The sequence below is a fragment of the Euprymna scolopes genome, chromosome 4 (assembly GCF_053919585.1).
Source record: "Euprymna scolopes isolate OS-2025 chromosome 4, ASM5391958v1, whole genome shotgun sequence".
Classification (NCBI taxonomy): domain Eukaryota; kingdom Metazoa; phylum Mollusca; class Cephalopoda; order Sepiida; family Sepiolidae; genus Euprymna; species Euprymna scolopes.
Window position 1 is genome coordinate 72013999 of NC_136485.1, and position 11531 is coordinate 72025529.

Here is an 11531-nt window from a genome sequence, read left to right on the forward strand (position 1 = left end):
TTAGTCTTTTCGGGTATTCCTTATATTATGTTTTAGAAAGAGGGGTGTATTTAAAATATGTATTGGGGATTTTTTAATGTTTCTATTTATTTGTCTCCCCATGTGGGTATGGCCAAACCCAGGATCGGTTCCTAGTGTGGGGAAGATTTTGTTCCCCAGAGGGGGGGGGGGCATTGGAGGGAGTATAGGTATGGGAGGGGGATGATAGAAGGGATGATAGTTGTTTCAGTCATGAGGGGGTTCTCCTCCACTGACTGAGGAGGGAGCGAGGTGTTGGAACAGATATACCATGGTTCTAGGTGTTTCCTAGTGTTGTTGGTTTCGAGGTTAAGTAGGGTTGGTATTGTTCAGTGTGTTGTATTAAAGATAGGGGTGTTATGTCTGTGTGGTTGCATGCGCGCACGTGTGTGTGTGTTTTAATGTGTCGGTTCTGATTTATGTGTGGGTGTGTATATGTGTATGTGCATGCGAGTGTACCTTGCATTTCATGTTTTTGTGTGATGATATTAGGCTCTGTTCAGTTCAGGAGTGAATCTGGTGATGAAGTTTTTTTCCTGTGTAAGTAAATAATAATATATATACATATATACTGCATAATACAGGCTTCATATGGCGAAAACTACTTGCGTATACCAAATATAACTCTGATTTTCTTAATCAGCATAGTGGAAAACCTCTAAAGTCGTCATTTTAAAGGAAAGTGTAGAGGTGGATCTAAGGTAATTATTTATTCCCCCCCCCCAAATGCTGTATAATCAATCGACCCCTCCCCCTCATAAAAACAGTGAAGTACTAAGCTCCTCATGGTTAGAACAGCTTTCGGAACGGTCACTTCCAACCTCTTCTGCTAACCTGCAACATCCCCATATTAAGAACAGCCCTTGGAATAGGCACCCCATCCTATGAGTGGGAAGAGTTTTATTCAATTTATCATGTCATAATGTAGGACGCCCAAACCAAGCATTCCAAAAAGAAAGTTAGTCTAGTTTACTAAGATTTGTGCATTTTGTAATCTCATAATTTTAAATGCTGAAAATAAAAATAAAAAAAAGAAAGGGTCAGGACAGTATATATATATATATATATATATATATATATATATATATATATATATTGTGTTTATTTTTACCTGGTCTTCACTGGGAGTAGGAGTAGTACTTTTTATTGAGAGAGAGAAAAATAATAGCTACTTCCATTGTAGATCTTTGCTATAGTGATGATGTTTCTCCTTGAATGGAATGTAATATTTTAATATAGCAGATAAATGTGTAAGATGGCCTTCAAAAGTTACATAATATACTGACTAATAGTCTTGACATAATAAATTTGTATGTCGCATCTGTTAGAGCAAACCTAGTGTACTTTGGTCCAGAGGGGAATTTCTGTAATTATTATATATAGGATAAGGATGTCTATTTACTTATTTCATGTCTAAAATTTATTTTCATATGTAAAAGTTTTTCTCATTTGTAACTTTGATGATTTCTATTTTCAGATCCGTTGATGGATACTTTAATGAACGATCCTGTTCTTTTACCAAGTGGCGCTATCATGGATCGACCAATCATTATGAGACATTTACTGAATTCCCAAACGGATCCATTTAATAGGCAAACACTTACTGATGAACAACTTGTACCAGGTAAATGAAGAGGTGTCATTTATTTCTTTAATATAGCTTTCTTTTTTTTTCTTTTTTTTTTTAACATTACACTTGAACTTAATGTCGGTACAGTCCAGAAAGCAGGAACCCGAAAAGGAATTCCAAAGTCTAGGGAAGAAACTATTAAAGTAGTAGGCTTTCTTACGTCTAGAGATTTCTACTGTTTAGGGGTGGGATTTTGCAGCTTGTCGGGTTTGTCAGGAGTATTTATGTCAGGGAAGGAGAAGGACTTGTAGTTCATCAGAGCACTCGCCATTAGAATACTTATAAAACAGACAGAGGGATGCAACATTTTGTCGATTGGACAGCGGTTGAAGCCTAGCTGATAATGCAGAACCTGTTAGGTTGGCTACTCTTTTGGATCTTGTCTAAGACTATTAGCAGATACACCAACTCAAATGTGGCTACAATACTCCATACATGAGCAAAGAGGTAGTATTTTATTGTAAGAAAAGAAATGTGAAATGTTTTGTCTTCATGAGACCACCCTCCCAGGCATTACCTCATACTTCCAATTTCCATTAAGGGAAAGGAAAGTATAATATATGATTGTCATGTGTACTTGTTGATCTGAAGCTAAAACTTCATTATTACTATCTTTCAATATATAATTCAGGTTGCGTGTGCTGTGGTTAGTGTATAGTATTCTGTTGTCATAAGACTATCCTTCCAAGCCTTTATTTTTTTAATTTTTTTATTGAGCTAAGTACCTTATATTTTATTTTATTTTTTTTCAAGTAACCAACGATAATGAACTAAAATCACCAAAAAATTACATCGATTTCTGAAGATCTCTGAATGTTATGGCCCATGTATTGTTGACCCCTTCTCCTTTTATTTTCCTTTCTCCTCTCCTTTTCTTTTTGTTTTATATTAGTATTTCCTCTCTCATAACTATTAATTGTGGTCCTCGTGCGAAATACCCTCAATTTTTATGCACCACATTAATAATTCATTAAAGTTCTTTTGTGAATACTTTATTCCCCTGCCTTAAGCTTCGAATATGGTTCCTAAAGTACAAACAAATACATCAAGTTGTAGTATGACGATTTCGTAATCCTTCACTATATCTTGGACTGACACAAAGCATGTCTCACAAGTCCATTTTGGTTCCCTTGCAGCACAGGAAACTCTGGAGTCATAGTTGTCTCTTTTTGGTCATCTTTGCGTGAATTGATTTGGGTGCACGGCATGCATGTTTATATGCTGCAGATTAGCTAAACAGGATGTAGGCTTTCATGTGTCTGTTCTAAGTGCTGCCCATGTGTAGAACGATTTTTGAGAAAATTTTTGGCACCTCATAGTCACACAGATGAGAGAGATGTGTAGAGGGTTTCTTTGTCTGGAGGACTTATGCTTACATGGAAGGGTAATGCGTAATGGAAGTGTAAATTTTCGTGAACGAAAAGGGAGGGGGAGGTTTTTCTACCATCTGGTAGCGCAAACCAAAAGGGAGGGAGGGGTTGGATGGCTATTAATCCACTATGACCCCCCCCCCTGCTAAGATTTACTTTTCATATTCATTAAAAAAAAACAAAAAAAATTCACTTAAAAGTTATAAATTTAATTTCTTGAATAAACATGGATATTAATATGAAAAGAAAATCTTAAAAAGATTGACATGATACTTTAATAAAATGTAAAAACTGGATAATAAATTTAGTTGAAGAAATTAAAACAGTATAAACTATTTTTTCATTTTTAAAAGCTTAAGGGCAAAAAATAGTTCTCAACAAATTTCAGATATGATCTTTTACACTATGCTCAAAAACTTACAAGCCAAATGTAGTTTGATATAATACAGAACCTCAGTTGAAACAAATTTGATGGATTAAAATTCTCTTTTCAAATTGTCTGAACAATGAGAGTAACTGGCCGACTGGAAATCTTGTCTCCAGTAGAACTTCCTACCAGATCATTTGACCCGTTATAGGTATTGCCTTTTATCTTACCCATTTTTTGTCTTTGCTTACATGGATGTCAACTACTTGTGGTTTTAATCTTTTTGATTTTCTCTTTGACTTGTCATGTTTTTTTTTTTTATGAATTGAAGATTTTTTTAAAAGATTAGCAGGACCTGATGAAAACAATCAAAATGCCGGCAACTAACGAAAAAAAAAAAAAAAAAAAAAATGCCGGAAATTCTCTAGAGTAGATAAACTTAGGACTTTATAAAAAAAAAAGCTAGAATATTTTCTTTTTTTTTTTTAACAAAAAAAAAAAAAATGTAAATTAGATATTGTTTACACATAGAAACGTTACGACTTTTATTCTATAGATAGGCACTCGACCAAGTCATCCGGAAATAGAAATCTCCTGTCACTTTAGTAAGCCATATGCTAGCTAACAGTTGATAAAAAAAACCGCTGGCGGAATCTCTAGTGCAAAAACGTTAAGTATTTTTATTTTTTATTTTTATTTATTTATTTATTTTTCTAAACTAATCCTAAATGTTCTGTTACATTGTTTTAAATTTACTTTTCGTGTTTTATGTATTGTCTATATTTCTCCTGTCTTTTTGTCTGTATTCCGTCTTATCCGTCCCCTCTCCTGCTTCAAAGCTGAACGATGAAAACAAACAATCAAAATGCCGACAACTAACGAAAAAAAAAAATGCCGGAAATTATTCTCTAGAGTAGATAAACTTAGGACTTTATAAGTAGTATACTTAATATATACTATTACTGCAAGCTTGCTTGTATTGGAAATACTTTCTTCATGCTGGCGAATCATACTATCTTATATAGTTAATCTTATGTTCAAGTACATTCGAAATATATAATACAGTGCAAAGAAACAGTCACTCATGAAAACGAACCTCCTAAATTAAAACCTTGAATAATTATTTAAACTCTAATGTAAATTAATATTTAGCAGACTTTGCAAATTGATAATAGTTAATTATTGGATTTTTATTAATTATAAGACGAAACTTTAATGATTCAAACTAGATAGATAACGACAAAGTTCCACCCATTAATATGGGAGGGGAGATTATCACCAAAAGTGTCCTGAATTATTAACTTCGCACCGGACTTACTACTTAGATATAAATAAGTCACTTGTACCCATTTCCCTTCTTCCCCCCCCCCCCCTTTTTTTTTTTTTTTTTTTTTTTTTTTTTTTTTTTAATGGAGAGTAGATAATACAGTGGATGTGTTATCGGCAGCTCCAGTAACTCTCGCTTCTCCTATTTTGTCATTCAGTCCTCATTCAATGAGTGATTTTTCTGACAAAGGGTGAAGAAAAAGCTGCTTAAAGGTCGGTACTACTTGGTGACCAGTAGTCTGAGATATCGGAAATTCTTCTGTCTCTGTCTGTCTTTGTGGCCATGTCACTAGTAAGGGTGCTGGAGGTAAACGTTTTGTCTGGGCTGACGTTATCCGCCTGATAGTCAGGGACCCGAACCTTGGATTAACCACTAAGGAGGCTGTCCTATCAGCAGGCGCAAAGTACTGGGACTGCTGTATTGCCATTTGGTGAGTGGATCTGGACCATGCAGTAGTCTCTGGTGGGGCCTCTCGATGCCATACTAGTGGGTAATTGTTACGGCTTTACCTTTTCGTGTGCTACAAATAAAAAATTTTTCCTGTCTTTTTCTCTCTTACTTTCCCTCTCTGTACTGCTCTAACCAAGTATGCCGACCTATTCCACAAATCCCAAAACCTCAACATGAAATATCTCCAGAATAAAAACTCGATTAAACCTAGAACCCCATCTTCCAGCGTAGACCCCTACTACCAGGTCTCCTTCTCCAATATCAGAGGTCTACGTTCCAACCTTCCAGAGGTTGAAACCCAATTACAGGAGACGAAACCGGACATATTATTTCTATGTGAAACTGGAATAGGGCCGACCACTTCCCTAGATGAGTTCATAATTAATGGATACTCCAATTTAACAGCTAAATCTGACTCCCAAGATCGCCATGGGCATGGAATATGTGCCTACATTAAGGATGGCTTCCAATGTGGCAGGGATATCTCTAGAGAAGATCCTAATTTACCCTATATGTGTTTCAGGGTTGCACTTGCTAACACCACTGCATTTATATTTGCCCTCTATAGGCCCCACAACAGCGGAGTTACTATCTTTAAGAGCATATCTGAGAAAATAGACCACATACTGTCTTCACATCCCTCGGCTAACATCCACATCTGTGGTGACTTCAACGTCCATAACGTGGAATGGCTGACCCATTCAAATAAATAAGATAAGGGGAGGTTTTGTCATGATTTTGCCATTGCTTATGACCTCACTCAGATAGTTCGCGAACCCACCCGTGTGCCCGATACACCCAATCAATATGCAAGCCTCTTAGACCTTTTTCTCTCAACTTCCCCTGAGCTATGTTCATGTACTGTTCATTCTCCTCTAGGATCCTCCGACCACTCCGTCGTATCAGTTAAGATAAAAACGAAATGTAAGAAGCCCCCAGACGTACCCCTTCACCGTACTGTATACCGATACTCTATGGCTGACTGGGATAGCTTCCGTACATTCATATCTGATTTACCTCTGCACTCCATGTTTAAAAAGGAAGTGTCCTCTATAGTATCAGATCTGACCGAATGGTTAATTGTAGGCATTGACCAATTCATACCATCTAAAAAATTCCAACAAAAACCTAAAAGCCAGCCATGGTTCTCCCCAGAATGTGCTGCTGCTATCGCGCACAGAAATCACTTTTTCCATAGCTACCAACATAATAGATGCACTGAGACTAAAGCTGCTTTCAGGACTGCCAGCAACCACTGTAAAAGAGTAATAAAAAATGCAAGAGAACTATATGCCCAGTCTGTTAAATCCAAGGTAGCTGATCAGCGGCTTGGTTCTCACCAGTTTTGGCAAATAACAAATAGGATCCTGAACAGAAGTGTGCGTTCTATCCCAACCATTATCAATGGACCAGAGGTCATCTCGTCAGCGTCAGACAAGGCCAAACTATTTGCAAAGAACTTTGCAGCTAATTCTACCCTATGCGACGAAGGCCATCAACTCCCCATATTTCCTCCTATAACACAGACCAAGCTAGGTAACATACAAATATCCGTGCATGAGGTCGCCAAGCTAATAAAAACACCTAGATTCCAGTAAAGCAACTGGCCTTGATGGCATCCCAATTATAGTGTTAAAAAAGCTTCAACCAGAACTTGCTCCCATACTTACGAAACTATTTAAGCGCTGCCTTAAGGAGAAGTGCTTTCCGACCCCCTGGAAGACCTCATCAGTTTGCCCTGTTTTTAAGAATTCAGGTGATAAGTCATCTCCCTCTCAGTACAGACCAATAAGTCTCCTCTGTGTTATGAGTAAGTTGCTGGAATCAATATTAAATAGAGAAATAGTCAACCACCTCAGCAGGAATAACCTTCTTAGTGACACACAATATGGTTTCCGCTCTGCAAGATCTACCGCAGATGTGCTGACGGTTATATCCCACAGGATTGGTGAATCTCTTGACAAAGGCTTCCTTTCTAGGGCAATTGCTCTTGACATATCAAAGGCCTTTGACAAGGTATGGCATAAGGGTCTACTTCACAAGATTTCCAGCTACGGTATAACTGGAAATTTTTTCTCAATCATTAAATCATTTCTCTCCGATAGGCTTATAAGAGTAGTGGTAGATGGACAAAAATCGGAGGCCTGCAATATAAATGCTGGAGTCCCTCAGGGGTCAATCCTGGGCCCAACTCTCTTCCTGATCTACATCAATGACCTCCCTAAACACATACTTAAATCATTCGTTGACATCTATGCTGATGACACGACCATCTACAGCAACACATCAAAGGCTGTAAATGACAAAGTTCTCTCTGATTCTCTCTCCTCTGATCTCGAGCGTGTGGTTCAGTGGGGGAAGATGTGGCTAGTTACCTTTAATGCATCCAAAACCAAACTCCTATCCTTACATCATCAACGCTCTGATCCCCATCTGGCATCAATTGTGATGGATGGCTCTCGTCTGGGTGAGGCCCCGTGTTTTGACAAGCTTCTGGGTTTGACCTTTACTCCTGATCTGAAATGGAACACGTACATCAAGTCTGTTGCCAAGGTCGCTGGAAAGATGGTGGGATCCTTCTACCGCTCCAGAAGATATCTCACTACTGATGCAATTCTCTATCTATATAAAAGCCAAGTACGTCCAAGGATGGAATACTGTTGCCATATCTGGGCAGGAGCTGCCAAAAACAGCCTATCATGCCTTGACAGAGTACAAAATAGACTTCGTGGCTTAGTGGGGGATGCCCCTTTCTCTACCCTGCAACCCCTCTCTCACAGAAGAGACGTTGCGAGCCTATCCTTGTTTTATCGTTATTTTCATGGCAGGTGCTCGTCTGAACTCCAATCCCTGGTCCCCCCTCGCCAATCTTTCACGAAAAACACCCGTCTAGCTGAATCCACTGTGAAAAATTTCCCCCACTCTATATCTGTGCCTAAATCAAAACGCGGATTCCATGAACAAAGCTTCTTTCTTAGAACTGCACGCCTGTGGAACTCTGTTCCATCTGCCTGCTTCCCTCCGGACTACAACTTGGATGTCTTCAAGTCTAATGTTAACAAATTCCTAATGAACCGCCCCCTTAAGTAAACACTCCATCAAATCTCCACACTAACGTAATGTACTTGCAATAACCCTTATCCCTGAGTGGCTTCCGGGCCTTGATAAGTGAAGTGGTGATCACTGTGTAAAAAAAAAAAAAAAAAAAAAAACCTCGTGAAAATTTCAGTGTTTTTTTTTTTTTTTTTACATCAATCTGCATAATTTAGTAATTCCTTTTAAGGTCACTATTATCGATCAAAAAATGTCATTGGCAGTGAAATATTTTTAAATAAATGAAATGAATATATCGCTTCTTTATTTAAATTTGTAGCAATTTAATTTTTAAAACAAATATTCTTAGTGTAAAAATAATTGCCAACTAACTGTGATTCAAATCAATTAAAAAATGGAAGCCAATTTTTGAAATTTAAAACTAGCAGCCCACTAAAAAATAATGAGTCAAGTACGATAACCATTACACCAGCTTGACATGACTTTCAGAGTGTTTTCAAACCAACTCATAATTTACGTAAGGAAGTTTTACGACAGCGCAGGTGCAGTTGTGAAACAAGTTGATAACTGATAAGTCTGGTTGCCTTCCACGTATCAATTTTTTTCAATTTTGACCTCATAGCAACTCATGACAAATTAACTCATATCTAAAGAAATGGCAGAAACACTAGAGGATGACATCCGATCTGTAGTGCAATGGGGACAAAAATGGATGGTCACAATCAATGCTGCCAAGTCTAAACTCATTCCTTCAATAATTACAAGAAACCTTCTCTACCACCAATAGCAATGGCCAATGACTCTTTATCTGAAAGTACATCTTTTAAACTCCTTGGCCTAACGTTCGCAGGAAACATGAGTTGGAACAATTACATTGAGAGTATTGCCAGGACCGCTGCGAAGAAAGTAGGTTCTTTCTACCGTACTAGAAAGCTACTAATGCCCAAAAGTATCCTGTACCGCCACCATTCGCCCATGTATAGAGTATTGTTGTCATATTTGGGCTGGTGCATCTGCTACTAGTCTCATTTCTAGCCAAGGTTCAAAAGAGAGTCGCCAATCTGATAGGTCCTGAACTGTTATCTAAACTTCAGCCTCTGTCCCATCGACGAAATGTTGCATCCCTCTGCTTGTTCTACGAGTACTTTAACGGTGCTTGCTCTGATGAACTGCAAGCACTTGTACTCCCTCAACGTAAATACCTCCGACAAACCTGACAAGCAGCTAAATCCCACCCCTTCACAGTAGAGATCCCTAGATGTAAAAGAGCTTTCTACTCCAGTAGTTTCTTTCTCAGAACCACTAGACTTTGGAATTCACTTCCAGGTCCCTGCTTCCCCAACTGTACTGACATGCAGAAGTTCAAGTGTAACGTGAACCGACATCTTGCTGCCCAACTCCCTACATTGTACCCCTGTAGCTTATGTCCCTGATAGTAGCCCCCTACATCAAAGTGGCAACGTGCCTTGTTTGGGGTCCTCCCCCCAAAAAAAAGCCAAACTTTTTTTTATGGATAAAATAGATTAAAATGTTTTCCACATGTTTGAATATCCTAAATATCCTATATACCAAATTTTAAATCTCTAGATTAAAAATTTGTAGAGTATATAGGTTAAGAAGTGTCTTCTCACTTTTATAGAATACTAGCAGGACCCATTAACTGGCATTGCCTGGTGGAAGCATACCTCCCACGTAAAAAAGTAAAGTAAAACCTGCCAATGTTAAGAATGGTTTTCGGAATGGACCCATCCAACCTTCCCATGGTAAGAACGGCTGTCGGAATAGACACCCACAACCTCTGCAAGTGAATTACAGTGCAGAAAGCAGGCATTTATATCTTGAAAACTACCTCTCTCCGCCAAATATAAATAGCCTTGCCTTAATGAGTATACTGGAAACTTATAAAACTCGTCATACTCAAGGAAAATTTGGAATTGGATATAATATAACCCCCCCCCCCTGTAAAAAATAATTTGTAGAAGCCATAAAGTAGAGCCCCCCTCCCCGCCTTAAAAAAATAGGTTCCCATAAATTAACTATGCAAGCATTAACACTCCCCTCCTGTTAAATATATGCAAGCGGTCAAGAAGTAAACAATCGAAATGTAATTTTGATTTCATGTATGTACATGGTTTGACAATTTTTAACATTTGTCTTGCAGAAGCCATGTTGTGCATAATCCATAAGCGTTCATTTTTGTTGAAGGTTTATAATCTGGAATAAGAGAATTACAGCTGGCATCCAATGAGAAAGAGTGGAATGAGCGAAGGGAGAAATCATTATTTTGTGAGTCTGCGAATCTGAAGTGAACGTTATTTCTATGAGTTTATGATTCAGTTAAGAGTGACAAGGCAATACAAGTCTACGTTGTGTAATTTTATATGGCATAGAATGGGGGCAATGAGAGCAATTATGAATTAGAGAGAAAAATAGGAACCACATCCTCTAATAGTATTGACGATAGTGATGCTTTTCTCCTAGGATGAATTGTAGGATTTTGTTATAAGGCCTAAATCTCCCTATAATGAAGTTGTAAAGTTACATAATGTGGCTAATAGTCTAGACACAATAAATTTGTATATGGCATCTATACTTGCAAACCTATTCTAAGTTGGTTCTAGAGGGAAATTTCTCCAATCAAAATATATACAGGACGATTGAATTTGTCAAAAGAACAACAGAATTTGATTTTAGAAAAATTCATTTTAAAATTGGTAAAGTTGAAATAGTTTACCTTAGTGACATCAGATTAGTCACTATCTTTGCTAATAGATAATCTCATTTTTTTAAAATATGTGTATGAAAAGTTATAATGTTTGTCTGTATAGACACAAAATGACTTGGTGTATTATTATATAAATTATCTTATGTTTTCTTTCAGCCACAGAACTTAAGGAGAAAATTCAAAACTGGATTAAAGAGAAGCAGAATAACAGTCAAAAAAATTCCTGAAGCGTTTTACCTTCTTCCCTGGGTTTGTTCATTTAGGAATTCATCTCCCTACAGCAGCAATGATTCCTCACCTCCTCCTCCCCTTTTACCTTCCACTATCATACTGTTGTTCTTGTTGAGCAAAAAGAATCTGAGAGAAAGCTGTGTGTGTGTGTGTATATATATATATATATATATATATATATGTGCTTGTGAGTGTGTGAGAGAGAGTAAGTGACTGTATGAATATTCCCTTCTGCACCTCTTCAAAGTGTGTTGAGACTGCGGCATTAATTGATACAATTTGTCTTCAGCGCAACCAGCTCCACTCTTATCAACCATCATCTGTTGATCAACCAGCCAGTAAGTCAGTGATGTTCTCGC

At 37.6% G+C, this 11531-nt stretch overlaps 1 protein-coding gene across 1 annotated transcript in view; it reads left to right on the top strand.

Moving 5' to 3' along the window:
* LOC145268430 (ubiquitin conjugation factor E4 B-like) overlaps positions 1-11309 on the top strand; it is a 131578-nt gene extending 120269 nt beyond the window's left edge. Inside the window, exons 25-26 of the mRNA XM_080123992.1 lie at positions 1496-1642; positions 11098-11309. Coding sequence (XP_079980118.1) covers positions 1496-1642; positions 11098-11168 — 218 coding nt within the window. The 3' untranslated portion in view covers positions 11169-11309. The remainder of the gene's footprint in view (positions 1-1495; positions 1643-11097) is intronic.
* The last annotated feature ends 222 nt before the right edge of the window (positions 11310-11531 follow it).